Source organism: Orycteropus afer, unplaced genomic scaffold (genome assembly GCF_000298275.1).
Source record: "Orycteropus afer afer isolate SDZICR_OR568_19922 unplaced genomic scaffold, OryAfe1.0 scaffold00049, whole genome shotgun sequence".
Classification (NCBI taxonomy): Eukaryota; Metazoa; Chordata; class Mammalia; order Tubulidentata; family Orycteropodidae; genus Orycteropus; species Orycteropus afer.
The window spans coordinates 8038316-8056839 of record NW_006921636.1 but is presented as its reverse complement, the minus strand read 5'-3'; the positions used below and the strand labels follow the sequence as shown (position 1 = coordinate 8056839).

Here is an 18524-nt window from a genome sequence, read left to right as displayed (position 1 = left end):
GCCTGACCGTACACACCAGTCAAGAGGTGGCAAGCCTCCCTTCCTCCTCAGCCATGGCACATCCCCCTAGGCGTACTGAAACTGGGAGGGACACTGCTGAGGGGTCCCTGTGTGGGCCCACTGCCCAGAAGGCGGCCTGGGTGGCTTCCTGCCTCCTGGGCTGACTGGGAAGTCTGAATGCCCTGCTCTGAGAAATTAACATGAAAAACAAATAAATTACAAAAGACAGAACTGATGTTTCCCAGTGACCCTCTTCTGCCTGTGTGACAGGCACCTGAGTGCGGTGGAGTGCCAGCACCTCAAGTGGGTGGTCCAAACTCCCCCTCCCTACCAGGCTACGTCTCAAACCCTTGCAGCCAGTCCCCCGAAGAGAGCTGAGTAATTCATTTTACTATGACCCGTGCAGGAGCACTGAGGGTGGGCCGGAAAGGGGTCTTAAGTGATCCAGGAAGACCCTAATATGAAAAAAAAGGATGAAATACTGACATTTTTTGAATTTTCAATAATTTAGTTTCTCATTTTTTTTTTTAGTAGAAATGGGAAATGTCGTCACTACTACCTTATTTTGGTCCCTTGTTAGACAATACACCTTTCTGTGAAATTTAAAATGTCAAATACATGACTCACACAACCCAGAAAAAAAAAAAAATTGACAACATCAACAATTCCCGAATAAACCACAGAGATTTCAAGTCCCCTATTTAAAGTCGGAGCAATTCTGGCACCCAGGGCTGAACAGCTCCTGTTCCGACAACAGTGATGTCCAAGGCTGGTGGCTTTTGAGTGTCCTCTTGGGGACACGTGCTGTGTCCTGCCCCTCGGCCTCTCCGAGAGAGGCCCGGCTCTTCAGGGTCCACCAAGCAGGTTAGTACGGGGTTAGGGGTCGATCTGGAAGCTAAGATGAGGAGACAGGGGCCTGGAATGTGGTTGTAGAAAGAAACCAGTGGCTTCAAAAAGTGCAGGTTGATCCTCTCAAGCGCCGTGTCTGCAGGGCTCCAGCTGAGCCCACGAGTTCGCCCTGTACTCTGGAGGCTTGCGGGCAGAAGCGAGACCCTGGCTGCACCCATCAGCTCTGTGGGCACCCAGCACCCCTTCTTCTGGTAGAAGTGGGCAGCACGTGCCAGCCAGGGGCCGAACAGCTGGCTCATCCCCGAGTGGGCACAGGCTCGGTCTCGCAGAAGCAGGGGAGGAGGCTGGGGCAGCTTCCGGGCCAGCGGCAGCAGAGGCCTGGACCATCTCCTGAGGAGGCTGAGTGGCTGCCTGACCCCCAGATCCCGGCTCCAGAGCACGCAGGCCAACATGGGGCAGCTCGGGGCTCAGAGGTCTCCATCCACCGGCGGCTGGCAGAGGCGGTAGAGCCTGGGGGACGGGGGCAAACAGTAAGGAAGTGCCTGGCGGCTGGCATAAGGCTCTTAGTATTTAGTATTATTTCAACTTTTATCCACTTAATTCATGCCCAGAAAACAAAACTCAATAGGTACAAAAAGATAAACTCAATAGATACAAAAAGACACACGTCCCTGGGTGATGCAAAGGGTTTGCGCGCAGCTGGCACCCCACGAGCCGGCGGTTTAAACCCAGCAGCAGCAGCACAGAAGAAAGGCCTGAAAACCTGCTGTTACAAAGAGCACAGGCGGGAAGACCCCACGGAGCCCTTCCACTCTGCAACACAAAAACCAAAAAACAAACTCACTGCCACCAAGTCCATTCGAGTCACAGCCACCCCCTGTGGGTTTCCAAGGCAGTAAATCTTTATGGAAGTTGATTGCCCCATCTTCCTTCCGTGGAGTGGCTGGTGGGTTTGAACCGCCAACCTTCTGGTTAGCAGTCAAGTACCTTAGGCACTATGCCACCAGAGTTCCTTTCTGTAACATATGGGGTCTCCTAAATCACAGATCAACAACAGAAAGAAACGGAGTGGAAAATACTTGCTCTACCCACACTTTCCTGGGAGCAGCCCCTGGAACCCGTTTCTTCTGCTCCTTCTAGAGCTGGCTGCAGCATTTGCAAACATACACATGCAGGTGTGTGTGTTTCTGTGGCTACTATTTACATGTATATAGGTGTATGCATTTTTCCACACTCATGGCAGTAAAATACCTCTTTAAAGTGTTCAAAAGCAATGATGTCACAAAGGTGCCCCTGACCCAAGCCATGGTATTTTCAACTGTCTAATATGCACACGAAAGCTGGACAAAGAATAAGGAAGACTGAAGAACTGATGCCTTTGAATTATAGTGTTGGCAAAGAATGCTGAAAATACCACGGGCTGTCAGAGGAACAAACAAATCTGTTTTGGAAGATGTACAGCCAGAATGCTCCTCAGAAGTACGGATGGTGAGTCCCATGGACTTTGGCTGTGTTATCAGGAGAAAGACATGCTTGGCAAAGCAGAGGGTCAGCGAAAAAGGAGAAGACCCGCAACGAGATGGACTGACACAGTGGCTGCAATGATGGGCTCGCACATGACAGCGACTATGAGGGTGGCAGGACCAGGCAGCGTTGTGTCCTGCTGTACACAGGTCACTATGCACTGGACCAGCTCCGTGGTACCTAACAACAACGTCAGTGAACTAGACTCGGTGTCTGCCCCTTGCTGTCTCACTTTGTAGACCTTAGGGCTGCTTGCCTGCAGCACAAGGGGAGCCAGCCTAGGTTCCGTCAGGGCGGCACGGGGAGTGTTCAGGGCACTCCCTTCAAGCCCTAAGGGGTCATTGATGGCTCTCAAGCAGGGAAGGGAGTATCTGACCTGCTGTGGGGAGAATGGTGATTTCAGTGGCTGGGGGACTAGACAGGTGGCTGCGTGGTAACAGGAGACAACAGGCAACGTGGCCCAGGGGTTAGAAGCTTGGCTTCTAGGTCCAGGCTGCCTGTGTTCAGATCTCACCTCTGCCATTTACTAGTTGTGTGACCTTGGGCAAGACACGTAACCTCTCTGTTCCTCAGTCTCCCCTATCTGCCCACTGGGGATAACAGTCCTTTGCCTCTGTTGTTGTTAGCACAGTGCCTAAGGCACTTGACTGCTAACCAGAAGGCTAGCGGTTCAAATCCTCCAGCCACTCCTTGGAAGGAAGATGGGGCAATCTACTTCCGTAGTGATACTGCCTTTGCCCCAGTTGTTGTTTGGTGGTTATGTGCCATCGAGTCGGACCCGACTCATAGCGACCTCTCCTTGGGTTTCCGAGGCAGTTTGGATTAAATGAATTAGCATAAGTAAAGAGACTGGAACAGTGCCTAGAACCGAGTTAAGTGCCATACAAGAACTCAAAAGCACATGAAAAAACAGAGCATGTAATAACCAGTAAAGCAGAAGAGAGGTCTATGGGCAAGTTACCAGAATCGTACCGCTGGTTTTGCCAACGCACAGCAGTTACAGAAGATGTTATCTTTGGGGGCAGCTGAGGAAGGGTACACAGGGACCCTCGTTACTATTTTAGCAACTTCTTGTAAGTCCAACTATTTTGATACAGAAGTTATTTAAAAATCATGAGCAGATATGATGTCAAACTGGGGCAGTGGGGACAGAGGAGACAGAAAACGAGTTCATGTTCATACAGGGGCCCAGCACATGGTGAGGACCCTAAGAAGGGTTCAAAGCAAAATGTGGAGAAGTCACGGGGATGACAGAAGCCGATGGACTGAAGGGCCTGACAGCGGCAGTGGGCGGGCAGTGATCACACCAATCAGCGCCACATGGCTCACTTCGGGGGGCCGTCCCATCTTCCCAGCCTCAGTAGGAGCTCCGTGGGGAGACAATGCCTGAGTCTTGTCTGTCCTTCCCCAGAGCAGGGACCCCGCAAATGAGAGGTGAAGCCCCAGCTGGGCACCAGATGCTTGGCCAGGGGGATGGACCAATGAGGAGGTTGGGACCTGGATCCCAGCCTTCCTGGAAGGGAAGGATGGGGGAGGAGGGATCCAGCCTTCCTGGAGGGGAGGGGTGGGGGAGGAGGGATCCCAGCCTTCCTGGAGGGGAGGAGGGATCCCAGCCTTCCTGGAGGGGAGGAGGGATCCCAGCCTTCCTGGAGGGGAGGGGTGGGGGAGGAGGGATCCCAGCCTTCCTGGAGGGGAGGGGTGGGGGAGGAGGGATCCCAGCCTTCCTGGAGGAGAGGGGCAGGAGGGGCCCGGCCACTCACCGTGGTGCACCCGGGGGCATCTGATCCTTGACCCGGAGGTTCTTGGCCAGAATCTCCACCCTGGGGCCCTGGAAAGAGAACCGTGAGGCCAGGGCCTGCTTCGTCAGTTCAGGGCACTCAAGGGTGTGTGAGGTGGGGACAGGGGAGGGAACTAGAATGCCCTGATGCTGGCATCCTTGGCCCCCTCGACAGAGGGTCAATGTGTGGCACTGCCAGCCCCAAGGTGGGCAGTCATCCCCCCCCCCCACGGCGTCCCAGCCTGGCGTCCTGTCATCCCGCCCCTCCCTCAGAGCACCCCAGCCTGGGTGCCCCCACAGCACCTGCAGCCCCTCACCTGCTTCCGCATGATGTCTGTGGCCTGCATGATGCACTTGGGCAGCAGCCCATGGCTCCGTGCCAAGATGGCCGCCTGCTCCAGGGAGACGCTCAGGGTGCTCCTGCAGAAGGAATGGCATGGCTGGCACGGCTGGAGGCAGATCCCTGGGGGGGTGCCCTCCGTGACCCCACCCCCCACCCCCCAGAGCCTCACAGGCCCCACGGCCTCGTCTCCCCCACTCTCCTCGGCCGCACTCCTGCCTCAGGGCCTCCAGCTTACCCTCCTCCCCTCAGGTGTCTTCTCTCAGGGAGGCCTCCCCTAACTACCTCATCCTGCTCCTCTTGGTCCCTTCCCTGGCTCTTCTCTCAGCCGTCACCATTACCTCAGATAGTAGGTGTTTCCCTGACTTAATATCTGGACCACAACCAGGGACCTCTGTCTTTGGTTCTCTTTGACATTCCCAGAGTCTAGTACTTGTAGTGCTCTGTCAGGATTTGTTGAATGAATGAATGAGTGAATGACTGGAGTGACCCTGTTCATGTCTCACAACTTGTCAGCTGGGTTTCTGACGGACACATCTGTTCATCTCTTCACATCTGTTTCTGAGCATCCTAATTGGGCTCCGTAGAGTCAAATCCTGTCTCTCCATATGACTATCCTGTGAGCCTGGACAGGTGAGTTAGCCTCCATGTCTGTTTCCCTAACTATAAAATAGGGATAATATTAGCACATTGCCCCGGTGGCCTTAAGTGGTTGGCTGCTAACCGGAAGATTGGCAGTTCAAACCCACCCAGGGGCTCCACAGGAGAGAGACCTGCCAATCTGCTCTGCAAAGGTTACGACAAGGAAACCCTATGGGGCAGTGGTCCCATAGGACCACATGAGGTCCTGAGTTGGATGCAACTAACAAATGGCATTTGGGACCAGTGATGGGGGCCGTTCTGTGCACTGTGGGATGTTTAGCAGTGATTCTGGCCTGCACCCACTAGATGCCAGGAGCACACCCCCTCCCCACAGTTGTGACAACCAAAAATGTCTCCGCACATTATCAAATCTCCCCTGGGGGTAAAGTAGCAGCCCCAGCTGAGAACCCCGTAATAGCCCCTCACAGCACTGGCTTGCCTCAGGAACAAAATGAGTTAACAGAGAGGAATATTAACAAAGGGGGCTGGTCCACAGTGAGCACTCGCCTCCTTCAGACGCTGATCAACAAACGCTTATTGAGTGCCTGCTGTGTGCCAGGCACTGTTCTGCTTGCTGGGAGAGCAGAGGACAGGTATGCCCAGACCTGGCACTTCAAAGGGTGGCAGAGATTACACAGTAGACAAGTGAAGCACCATGTATGCGCCACGGTAACAGGCAGAGAGGGCGGGTGCTGGGCAGAGGCAGGGCAAACCGAAACAGGGGTGACCTCACAGAGGAGGTGCGATCCACGCCCCTGGGGAACAGCAGGGGCAAGGACAGATAGGGGACAGCGTCTATCCAGTGAGCTCCAGAACAGCAAGGGGCCAGCTCTGCCCCAAGAAAGACCAGCGACTGTCACTGCTGAACACATGCTCACAGACCCAGGCTGCACAAACTCCCACTCACCCTAACACAGAGCCCTGCTAGCACCTCCTGTGCCCATGTCACAGGTAGACAAACTGAGGTCCAGGAGGGCAAGCTCCCCTGGCTCAAAGGACAGCTGGAGAACCAGAATTTGAACCTACCTCCCTGCCTCCCTGCCCTACCCCTCCAACCGCCCCTCTCTCCCACTTGGGGCCTGGGGTCCCAGGTGCTCACCGCTGCATGCCCGTGCCACACATGACAATCTGGCAGGCCCCCAGGCGGTAGCAGAGCTCAGAGGAGATGGGGATGAGGCTGGCACCCAGGCTCCCGCCGGCCCCAGGTTTGGGGTGGACGAGGGACTTCATGAGGCGGCACAGCTCATCCAGAGCATTGATGGGGCGGATCAGCTGCGAGGCACACCCCCGACACAGTGAGGGGGGCCCACAGACACAGTGATACACCCCCAACACAGTGAGGAGGGCCCACACCCCAGACACAGTGAGGGGGGCCCACACCCCAACACAGTGAGGAGGGCCCACACCCCAGACACAGTGAGGGGGGCCCACACCCCAACACAGTGAGGAGGGCCCCACACCCCAGACACAGTGAGGGGGGCCCACACCCCAACACAGTGAGGAGGGCCCCACACCCCAGACACAGTGAGGGGGGCGCCCCACATACCCCAACACAGTGAGGAGGGCCCACAGACACAGTGATACACCCCCAACACAGTGAGGGGGGCCCCGCACCCGAGACACAGTGAAGGGGGCCCAGACCCCCAGACACAGTGAGGGGGGCCCACACCCCAACACAGTGAGGGAGGCCCCACACCCCAGACACAGTGAGGGAGGCCCCACACCCCAAGGCACAGTGAGGGGGGTGCCCCACATCCCCAGACACAGTGAAGGGAGGGCACACATCCCCACACACAGTGAGGGGGGCCCCCCACACCCCCAGACACAGGGAAGAGAGAGCACACCCCTCAGACACAGCGAGAAGGACCGCATGCCTCCCAGCCTACCCCCTGGCCCCTCTTCCATGTCTCCCTCCATCTGGCTCTGTTACTGCAGGTGTCCTCCCAGCTGACTTCTCAGAAGGTTATGGCCAATTACCCTCCACAACCCCTGTTCAGGGACCATCTATCTGTCACTCCCCACTGCCCTGTAAGCTGCCACTCAATGCCCACCATCGACCTGAGGCCTAAGCTTCCAACCTCATTCTCTTCACTTGCCCAGGTGTGCTCCCAGCTAATCCCAAACACAGCACCCTCTGCCATCTTCTCCAAATGCACTGTGATGAGCGCAAGCAGCCTGTCCCCCGAAGGAGCCTTCCTGCCCCAGCTTTTCCTGACCACCATGCAGAGGCATGATTCGCTAACACTTTCTGCCTCACAGTGGTACTTGTCAGCCAGACCACGAACTCCCACAGGGCCAGGTCCACCACTTCCCTGGGAGCCCCAGGTCCAGCACCCCAAAACAAGTGTCAAATTCTAGGCCCTGCCTGAGCCTGGGAAACCAGGATGTCAAGAGAGAAACACTGGGTAAGAGGCAGGGAACACAAATGAGTCAGGAGGAGGCACACGCCACCCCTCCCCCAGTGGCCCCCAGCACTGCTCATGCGGCTATGTGAGTCCAAGGCAGCCAGACCTCTCAATTTCTCAAGACAACCTGGAAACTTCCGTTTTTATGAGAAGCCTTTTGATTTAATCGATGGCAACTAATTCAAAACAACACTGCATTGGCTGTATCTGGCCTGGGCTCCCTACTTGGACCCACATGCAGCCCCAGACTCAAGAGAAATCCTGAGCTGAGTAAGGGAGATGAGAGAGTATGATGAGTGGCGCAAGCTTAAATAGGTTATCTGTGGAATTCCAAAGCAGGTGAGAAAGAAGCTGGAATTCCTAGAATGGGGAGAGAGTAATCCTGGGAGACTTCTTGGAGGAGGCAGTAGAAAGGCCTCAGGGGCTTCTCAGCCAGAATTGGAGCTGGGGTTCTGCCCGGCCCTGTCTGCTGAGTCCTGACCTCCAGAACTCCCAGGCCCGGTCAAGTTTCACACAGGGGTGGAGAAGGGTGGACACACCTGGTCAATCTTCACGGCAGTGGTGCTGGCGTCTGTGGGCAAGTTAGACCGTTCCAGATAAAACGCCCTGAGAGAGAAAAGCGGTGCTGAGGGTGGGCCCCAACGCCTACCATCCTCCCACTGCCCTCCCACCGGCCCAGCTTCTGCAGCCACAGCTGTTCCACACCCACTTCACTCTCTGAAAGAAATCCACCAGAGCACCTTGCACAGCTTTCCACACCCAAGGTCACCTGTTTCTCCAACAGACCCATGGGAAAAGCAAGAAGGGGCCTCCAGTCCTCTCCTAATGTCACCTCCTCCAAGAAGCCTTTCTGGATTGCCCTATCCAAAAGAGCACTCACACCACTCACTCTCCATCCTTTGTGCTGCTTTATACTCTTCCCAGCACCTCTCACCACGTCCCCTTTACAACGCTCTGTGCTTACTGGCTTACTGTTCATCTACCCCTACAGTATAAGGCTCAGCAAACTTTTTCTGTAAAGAGCCAAACACCAAATATGTTTGGCTTTGCAGATGGGCCAGATGGTCAGTATTGCAACTGCTCAACTCCATCCTTGTATCATGAGAGGAGCCACTGGCGATATGTAAATGAATGAGTGTGCTTGTGTTTCATTAAAACTTTATTTACAAAACCAAGGACTGGGTAGGATTTTGCCAACTCCTGCTAAAGAATGTTGCTGCTGTTGTTTTGTGCCCTCGAGTCAGACCTGACTCATAGCGACCCCTCCTTGGGTTTCCAAGGTGGTATCAGGGGGCTATCTGATCCCCGCTCTCTCAACTTCTCCTGGTCGCTTCTGATGGGCCGAAGCCCTGGGAGCTCATACCTGACTCACAGGGTCCAAGAATCCCAAGGTCCTGCCCTGGCTCCCACCCCCTTGCAGGAAGAAACAGGTAGGTCACTCCAGATGGGAGGGCCTGCTTTGAAGCCAAACAGACCCAGGTCCAAACCTCAGCTCTGCCACTGTCTGGCTATGTGACCCTGGGCAAGCTGTCTGGCCTGTTTCCTCTGGCAATTTGAACTGGTTCATTCTGGGTAGACCCCCTCTGTGAATTTGCATTTCTACCCCAGATAGAGGAGCTCTGGTAGCATAGTGCCTAAGGCACTTGATTGCTAACCAGAAGGCTGGCGGTTCAAACCCACCAGCCACTCCTCGGAAGGAAGATGGGGCAATCTACTTCCATAGTGATACCGCCTCAGCAACCCAGGGAGGGGTCCCTATGAGTCGGTCTGAACTCCACGGCACACAACAACAACAACACCCCCAGACAGACTGAACCAGAATCTACATTTCAAGAAAATCTGTAAGAATCACCTGGGGAGCCTGTTAAAATGCAGGTCTGACTCAGTCTATCTTGCGGTAAAACGGAAATTCTCAGCATGGGATCAAATAGGAGTGAACCAGTTGGAAGCCCTAGTTTCCTCATCTGTAGGGTAGGCTAGAACGGCCAATGGTGCAGGGCTGCTGGGAAGAGCTGGTGAGCCCCTGTAAGCAAAGGGGCTGCACACAGCAGGTGCTCAAGAATGACTGGCGGCTCCCACACTGGGGACCTTCCAAGCTAACGGCCACTCCCCAAGGCGGTTTCCGGATTCCTGCTCCTACACACATCCCAGGCAGATACCTGAGTTTTCGGTAATACTGCTGAACCTTCTCCAGGGACTGACTGTTGATCTCCTGCTGCAAATCTTCCACGGCTGGGCTGCCTGGAGGAGGCAGCACCTCCACATTCTCCAGAGCTATGAGGGGAGACGCAGGAGGACAGGGATGATGTCCTGGTGTGCTCAGCGGTCCCTGCCCCGGGGGCTCGCCCAGCCCCCCGGGGGCTCACCTTTCGTGAAGAGCACCGTGTGCAGCCGAAGGCTGGCCCCACTCTCCAGGCGGGAGGGCAACTTGGAGAAGTGGTAGCTGTCGAGGTAGAAGATGACCTTCAGTGCCTGCCGGCCACCCTCGATGTGGTAGGAGACGTTGGTGTCTGTGGGCGGACAAGGAGCAGCTGGGCGGCTCGCCACGGAGGCCAGAGGGAGCCCTGCCCACCGCTGCTGGGGCAGTTTGACTCCCTTCCCTGGGGCTCCACAGCACCTTCCTGGGACCTGCCTGTTCTCCCCACCCTAGAGGGGTAGCCTCGGACCCCCTTGTCTTCCCATCCTCAGGGGGCAACCTGGGACTTCCACGTCCACCTACCCCAAAGCCCTTGCCCTCTTCATCCCAGAGGGACAGGCTTAGACCTTGCACTCTTGCCCCAAAGGGGTAGCCTCAGACCCCTGTGCCCACCCTCAGGGGGCATCCGGGAACGTCCATGTCCTCTTACCTGAGAGGCAGCCTCAGACCTCCCTGTCCTCCCACCCTTATGGGGTAGCCTCAGCCAGCCCTGTCTTCCCACCCTCGGCAGAGCAGGCTCTGAGCTCTTTCCCGCCTACTTCATTTTCCACGACTTAACTCTGGACCTGATGTGGGTCCCACCCAGGGGAGAGTGGGCAGTCTTCAGGGCTTCCCCTGTGCTTTACTGCCTCTCAGCTGGAGGCCCAGGGCCTCTACCTGGAAAAAGCTGCCCTCCAAGCAAGACTGACACCTTATTCACACCCAAGAGAAGGACGAGCTTAGGGCAGGGCTGGTAAAATGCCTTCCTGCCCCTGTGACTCCTCTCAAACAAGTTTCCCTGCAGCCGGACAGTCTCGACCAGGCCTGCAGACAGGCAGCCTCAACCAGCCCTGAACCCAGACAGCCTCGACCAGGCCTGCAGACAGGCAGCCTCAACCAACCCTGCACCCAAGACAGTCTCAACCGGCCCTGCACCCAGACAGCCTCAACCAGTCCTGCAGACAGGCAGCTTCGACCAGCCCTGCACCGACAGCCTCAACCAGCCCTGCACCCAGACAGCCTCGACCAGGCCTGCAGATAGGCAGCCTCAATCAACCCTGCACCCAGACAGCCTCGAACAGCCCTGCAGATGGGAAGCCTCGACCAGCCTGCACCTAGACAGCCTCGAACAGCCCTGCACCCGACAACCTCAACCAGTCCTGCAGACGGGCAGCCACTCCCATCAACTGGAATTGGCTCCTGAAAAGAAACCCAATGTCCCTCCAGAGTCTAGTCCAGGATGCTACCTGAGAGGAGGAGGACAAGGAGGTCTCAGGTTACCCCTCTAGGGCCAGGGGCAAGGTCTGAGGCTATCCCTCTGAGACAAGAGTGCATTCTCAGCAGGGCAACGGGGCCCCATGAAGACGAAGAGGAGCTCTAAGGAGGGGGTGGAGGAGCCTTCATCATTTTGTAGATGAAGTGCTGATGCACATAAAGGACAGGAGCAGAGACATAGTGAACCTCATGGGGCACACGGTGATAAGGAAACAATGTCTGACAAGGCTCCTTAAGAAGTTATAATGAAAATACCACCTCTGACAAAACCCTGGTTACAGCAGTGGTGCTCAAACCAGGAATCACTGGGAAGTCTTTTCTAGAATTTCAATGCCCAGGCCCCACTCCATAAACTAAATCAGAATCTTAGGGGCTGGACGTCAGTATCTGAACAGCTACCCAGATGAATCCAATACGCAACTAGGGCTAAAACCCGCTGGACTAGACCGTGAGCTCCAGGAGAGTATAGACCACAGCCCCAGAGCCCAGCACTGTGCCTGGAACAGATTACATGCTCATAATTATGCATGTGTGGATCAGTGGGTGGATGGGTGAATGGGTGGATGGATGGATGGATGGATGGGTGGGTGGATGGGTGGGTGGACAGATGAGTGGGTGGGTGGGTGGATGAATGAGTGGGTAGGTGGATGCATGGATGGATGAGTGGATGGACAGATGAATGAATGGGTGGATGGACAGAGGACAGATAGATATTCAGACAGATGAGTAAGTGGAAGGAAGGAAGGAGAAGGGAAGGAAGGAAGGGAGAAATGAGGGAAGAAAAACTTCATTGATTACAGTGTAAGTCCCTACAAAAATCTATGTTGACCAAACTGACAACGGCAACTCAAAAGGTTGTAAGGGAAGCTTAGGGGGAAGTGAGTTTAAGATAATGGTGGAGGAAAAGGACAGTGGGAACAGTAGCACTACTTGAAGACCGGAACCAGCATCACCGAACTGCCCATGTAGAAACCATGTCTATCTTTGGCTGTGTATATTTTCACCAAAATTTAAAAAAAAAAAAAAAAAAAATACATATATATATACACACACACGTATATCAAGTCTTTACCCCAAAGAAGGATGTCTGTCTCTAGAGAGGAATTTTATAAGGAATTGGGTACAGGCTGTTCTCTTTTAAAGGATGTTGGAGATGGCTGGGTTTATTACCCCTCTTTTCCTAATGTGCCCACAGGGTTCAGCTTTGAGACTTATGTTGGGAGCATGAGGCTTGAATCTCTGGGTTCCAGGGCCCTGGGGGCAGGTTCACCGTGGGCAGCTGGCCTGGAGGCAAGGGAAGGGCAGGTGGTCCCAGAGCGATCCCTTCCATCCCAGGACCCCTGGCCTTCACGGTGAGGGTGAGAGCAATCACTCACTGGCCACGTAGTTCTCATCCAGCTGCTTAAAGGAGATGGTGACGTTGTCCAGTTCTGACAAGGTCACCCAGAGATCCTCTAGCATGGTCTGCTCCTCCTTCTGTAGGAAGAAAACAGAGAGGAGGGGTCTCAGATGTCACCCCTCCCTGGGGTTCTCATTTGGTAAAGGGAGGGTGGAGGGTGTGGTGTGCCGGCTGCCTGTCCAGGCCACCAGCAGCCGAGTATGCAGAGCAAGGCCAAGCCAGGGCTGTGCTTTCCAGGAAGCCAGTGAGCAAATCTCACCCACCAGGCAAGTGCCTGTGCACAACATCTGCCAGCAGAGGGCGCCAAGGCCACCAGACAGGTGCTGTGGCTTCCAGAAGCAGACCTGGGCTCACAGGGTGGCAGAGGAGACAACACAGACAAGCAGGTGCCTCTGCAGCCTCCACTTCTGGGGGACATCAGCTGTGGTATCGGTACCCCCAAAATGCCTCGTTCCCCAGGGCCAGCAGACCCTGCCTGTCTGAGCCCTGGGTAGGGCTGTCAAGGGAGAAAACAGGAGGGGCAGAGGAAGCAGAGCAGTCTAGAGGTGACCAGGCCCTTGGGGCAGACTGCCAGGGTTCAAATCCTGGCTCCGGGAGCCGGAGTTTTCACATCCTTGGAATGTGGGTGATGAAGGACCTGCCTCAGGACTCTTAAGTACAAGATGGGATGCTCTGAATATCACGTTTTGCCTTGTTGTTGTTATGTGCCGTCGAGTCGGCCAGCCTTCTGGTTAGCAGTCAAGTGCCTTAGGCACTATGCTACCAGAGCTCCCACATTTTGCCTGTTGTTGTTGTTACGTGCCGTCGAGTCGGACCCGACTCATAGCGACCCCCCTCCTTGGGTTTCCAAGGCATAACACTACAGAAGTAGATTGCCCCATCTTCCTTCCAGGGAGTGGCTGGTGGGTTTGAACGTTTTGCCTAGCATATACAAAAACCACCTCACACGCCCTCTGCAGCCTCTTACCCTCCCAGCAGCCAAGTGGTTCTTTAAGTATCAACCAAAAAACCCATAGCCATCGAGTTGATTTTGACTCATAGCGACCCCCATAGGGTTCTCAAGGCCATAAATCTTTATGGAAGCAGATTGCCTCATCTTCCTCCCATGGAGCAACTGGTGGGTTTGAACCACCAACTTTCTGGTTAGCAGCCAAAAGCCTTACCCACTGCGCTACCAGAGTTCCTTCTTAAGTATCAAAGGCAGATTCATTCTCAGCCCTCATCTCCCCTCACTCACTCTGTTCCAGCCATGCTGTTCCCAAACACTACAAGCAAGCTCCCACCTCAGGGCCTTTGCACCCTCTGTCTTCTCTGCCAGGAAGCCTCCTCCTCCAGTACCCTCATGGTTCACTCTCTCTCTCCTTTCAAGCCTCAGGTCATCTTCTCAGTGAGGCCTTCATTATCCAACCCCACCCCACCCCAGAACTTCCTGGTTCTGCCCTGCTTTATTCTTCCCCTCACCTCTGGTCACTACACACCACCGTTTCTCGGCCATGGCACTGCTGGTATTTGGAGCTGTCTTTCTTTACCGTGGGGCCATCCTGTGTGTGCACTGCAAGCAGCACCCCTGGCCTCTACCCACTATCAAAACTATCCTCAGACACTGCCAGGTGTCCCCTGGGGGCAAAGTGCCCCTGGTTGAGAACCACTGGTTAATACCATAAACTAAAACCAAAGGACCCCAGTGCCACCGAGTCAATTCCGACTCATAGCAACTACACAGGAGACAGTAAAACTGTCCATAGGGATTCCAAGGCTGTAAATTGTTACGAAAGCAGACTGCCACTTCTTTATTCCACAGAGTGGCTGGTGGGTTTGAACCATCAACCTTTTCTTTCTCAGCTGAGTGCTTTAACCTCCGCACCACCAGGGCTCCTTGGTTAATATGCTACGTTTCAGTTATTTGGTTGTTTGTCTTATGTTGTTCTGTTTGTTTATGTTGTTATGTTTATGTTTGTCTCCCCCGACTAGGATACAGACTCCTGGGCACAGGGCCTCTGTTTTGTTCACTGTGGATCCCAGTGCCTAGCACAGAGGCACACAGTAGGTGCTGAATAAATAGCAGCTGAATGAATGAATGAGTGAATGACTGCTGGAGTGAGTGACTGCCCGAGTGAGGAGGAGAGCCTCCTGTGTGTGCCTTGCCTGCGGCAGGCACAGCAGCTGGGCCAGCGAGGACCCCCACTCCTCTCTCCCTTCCCCCGTCCTCACTCACCTCTGTGGCCGGGGAAAGCAGGGACTGGCAGTGCAGCAGGACACCCGTGGCCGCCACCTGCTCCAGCCACTTGCGGCTGGCATCACGGCTGCTCTCCTCGTACTCGCCGTTGTTGTTGTAGCGGTAGCTCAGGGCTGCCAGGAGCTGCTCAGAGAAGGTACACAGGGCCGCCACCAGGGCCTGGCAGAAGATGGCATCCCTCCGCAGCTGCAGCTCTGTGTCTGGAAGCAGAGTGGGCAGGGGCCTCGCTGGCTGTGCGCTCAGTGGAGCCATGGAGCAGGCCCGCCCCCAAAGGCCTCAGAGCCTGGGCCAGAGCCCACCTCCCATGGACCACCCATCAAGCACCACTTTTGCCAAAAGGTAATTCCCTGGACATCTCAAGCACCAAAAGCCAATCCCATAAAATGTAATTCTCCAAAAGCTAACATGCCTAAAAGCACAATTCTCTCAATGACCCATTCTCCTATCATGGGGGAAAAAAAAAGACAAAACAGCTTGTGGTTGCTCTCTGAAGGCTTTCCCCAAACCCTCTGCCCTCAGTGGTCCTGTTTGTTAAGGGTGTCCTGGCCTTTGCTGGCTGGATGCCAAGCCCAGACATGGATGAGGAGGCATTTTAAGAACTGCCGCTCACTGTTTCCTCTGTTTGTGAGAACACATGCTCTCTTCTTTCCTCTGCTCTTGACCCTGGGTATAGAACTGGCTGGTGTGGTCGGTCATTCAGGGTGCCAATTTCTAGAAATAATTATGACTGGCTCTGGCAAACAGGTTTTCAGTGACGAATTCTGACCTAGAGCCCCTTTTGGCATCCCCAGACTGGGAAGGGAAGGACCAGACATGTCTCCAAGACGTCCCCAGCCCCACGTCAGTCCTCTTCTATTTCCCATGATCTGGTGACTTGACAGTCCCCAGGCCAGGGCTCTGCTGACAGTGTTGTTGTTATTGCCGTTGTTTGCCATTGAGCCAATTGAGACTCAGAGAGACCCCACGGGACAGAGCAGAACTGCCCCACAGGGTTTCCTAGGCTGTGATCTTCACAGGAGCAGGTCACCAAGTCTTCCCTCCTTCTGGTTATATCTGAGTGCTTGACCACACCACCTTCCTACAGCAACAAGTCTTCTGAGTCATCAGTCCTCTACCCCTGGCCCTTGGCAAGATCTGCCCAGGCCTAGGAGGTGGCAGAGACAAGACTTATGGCTCTAGGGGCCTGGAACCTGTCCTCTGGACTCAAAAGGAGGAAGGGAGGTTCGAGTCATTCTTGGAGGGTCTAGAGGCCAAAACGTTGGTTCCCTCAAGAGCAGGCCCTGATGGACCATGGAGAAGTCAACCTCTAGGCCATGTGGCCAGCAAAGAGGGCTTCCTGGGGCTAATGGTTATGAGGATCCACTGCCAGGATGGCTTCCTGGACACCTGGGGCAGGTGTGACTCACTCAGACAGTCGTCCCTGCAAAGCCTCACCTGTGCACTTCAACAAGGCCAGGAGTAGCTGGTTCTTCCCATCTGGAAGGAGAAGAGACAGAGAACAGAGATGGGCTGAGAGGGCAACCAGAGGGGTGAGAGCCAAGCCAGGGCCCACAAAGCCCATGTGTTCTGATCCCTTTGCAGGGAAGCCCCAGACTGTACAGCTGTGCTCTAGAAGCTTCTGTTGAACGTTGAGTGAATTCCAGAACCCTCTGGACATCCAGGGAACAGAGCCCCAACTGTTAGCCATATCTATCTACATGCACAAGTCAAACAGCAGCTAAGACAAGTACCTTCAACTCCTGGGCCAAGGCCTCCTGCCCTGCGCCTTGTGCACACACGTGTGGGCACACACATACACAGGTATAAACACACACAGCTACATACACGTTTACAGACACAGACAGGTACACCCACCCAGCGCTGGACACCCACACGCATACACACTCATATACACATATACTCAGACACACATACTCATACGCACACTCATGTATGTACACAAATCCTACATAGCCATTATGTAGAAAAACTCCCATTTCTTCCAGGTAGAAGCCAAACATCCTGACCTCTTTCCTTCGGAAAGATGCTCTGGACCCACTAGGGGTTTAAAAGAAAAATGTGAAAGGTCCTTTGGATTTGGCCTCTTTAGCCCCTTGGATGTCCTGGAGAGACACAGAGAACTGAGGGCTGGGCAGTGGTGGGACCAGCAGCAGCAGCAGCAGCATATACTTCCTGAGGGTGGACTATGGGCCTCCTGAGAGCTTTATTTGTATCAATTCATTTAATCCTCCTAATACCTGTGAGTGAGGTAGCACCACCAGCCCATTTTACAGATGAAGAAACCAAGGCACAGAGGAACTTGACAAGCTCACACAGCCAACAAGCGGCAGAGCTGGGATTCAAAACCTGGCATTCTGCCTCCAAAGTCCATCCTCTTGACCAACCAAACTCTTAGAAAACAAAACCAAAACAACCCACTGCCATTGAGTCAATTCTGACCCATAGCAACCTTATAGGACAGAGGAGAACTGCCCCATAGGGTTTATAGAAGCACACTGCCTCACCCTTCTCCCGCATAGTGCCTAGTGGGTTTGAACTGCTGACCTTTTGCTTAGCAGCTGAATGCTTTAACCACTGCACCACCAGAGTTCCGGTTCAGAAAACAGGATAGTTCCAAGTCTACACTGACTTCCAGCTCAGAAGCTGCTGTTCCCTGGGAGAATGGCTCAGAGAACTTGTACTTCCTGCTATCCTAGCTGAATGTCTCCTGGCCTGGGGTCCTTCTAACTCAGGTGTCCTAATCAAACGAAGAGCCCAGAACTCAAAGGCTGACGAGGGCAGGCAGATAATATAACATGCATGAAGCAGACACCAGGCTGTGGGGAGTGGTGGGGACTGGAGTGAAAAGAGCGTGAAGATGGAATCGTTCCTTTTTCCTCCACAGTAAGAGCCAAAAGCTACAAAAATCCCACATGCTACATCCTTTCCAGCCACACTGACCTTCCACGTATCGTTGAATGTTGTCCACTAGGGTCTTGATGGAGTTGGGGAGGTTCCAGGGGTCTTCCTGGATGCTGATCTGGATTAAGCTCCGGCCACGAATTGTACACTCTTCTTTCTGTTTGAACTCTGGGGTAGGAAAGTGGCATGAGGGCCAGGGAAGGGACGGAGGTAGCTTTGGGGAAGGATGGCACAAAGGTCTGTATGTCCCATCACCAAACCCCAAAGCTCAGACTCCAAGATCAAGGGCGCTGGCAGGACTCTTGAGTATTATCTGGTCCATGGAGGGCAAAAGTATGGTAAGCATGCTTCTGATTCCTAGTTCCACACCCATGGCAGACATCACTAATCAATCTCAGCACTCCTTCTGGCTAGTGAGACCATGACTCTCCACATCTTCAACCAATCTGCAGGCATTATTAATCAGTCACAGCATTGTTTTCTCTTAAGTCTGAATGTACCCATAGGTTTCTAGGGTATTACCCCCTTTTAGCCACTACCAATAGAGTAGGAACATAAGTTGTATTCTAGTCTAACCTTCTCATTACAGAGGAGGAAGTCAAGGCACAGAGAGGGAAAGTGACTTGCCTAAAGTCACTCAGCTGGCTAGTGACAAAGCTGGGGCCTGAATCTGGCCCCAGCAGGATCATTCAAAGCCACACAGATGCAGAGCCCTGTGCCTTTGGCCTCTGCCCCACTACAGGCCCCTGGTTTCTGAGGTATTTGTGGGTTTGGCTCCTCA

At 54.3% G+C, this 18524-nt stretch overlaps 1 protein-coding gene across 1 annotated transcript in view; it reads right to left on the bottom strand.

The window, feature by feature from the left end:
• Positions 1-1316: 1316 nt before the first annotated feature.
• Positions 1317-18524, bottom strand: part of PREX1 (phosphatidylinositol-3,4,5-trisphosphate dependent Rac exchange factor 1) — a 254992-nt gene continuing 237784 nt past the window's right edge. The window contains exons 30-40 of the mRNA XM_007938333.2: positions 17783-17911; positions 16277-16318; positions 14822-15042; positions 12584-12683; positions 9904-10047; positions 9697-9811; positions 8077-8143; positions 6232-6404; positions 4468-4570; positions 4134-4201; positions 1317-1359 (exon numbers count right to left, since the gene is read on the bottom strand). Coding sequence (XP_007936524.1) covers positions 1317-1359; positions 4134-4201; positions 4468-4570; positions 6232-6404; positions 8077-8143; positions 9697-9811; positions 9904-10047; positions 12584-12683; positions 14822-15042; positions 16277-16318; positions 17783-17911 — 1205 coding nt within the window. The remainder of the gene's footprint in view (positions 1360-4133; positions 4202-4467; positions 4571-6231; positions 6405-8076; positions 8144-9696; positions 9812-9903; positions 10048-12583; positions 12684-14821; positions 15043-16276; positions 16319-17782; positions 17912-18524) is intronic.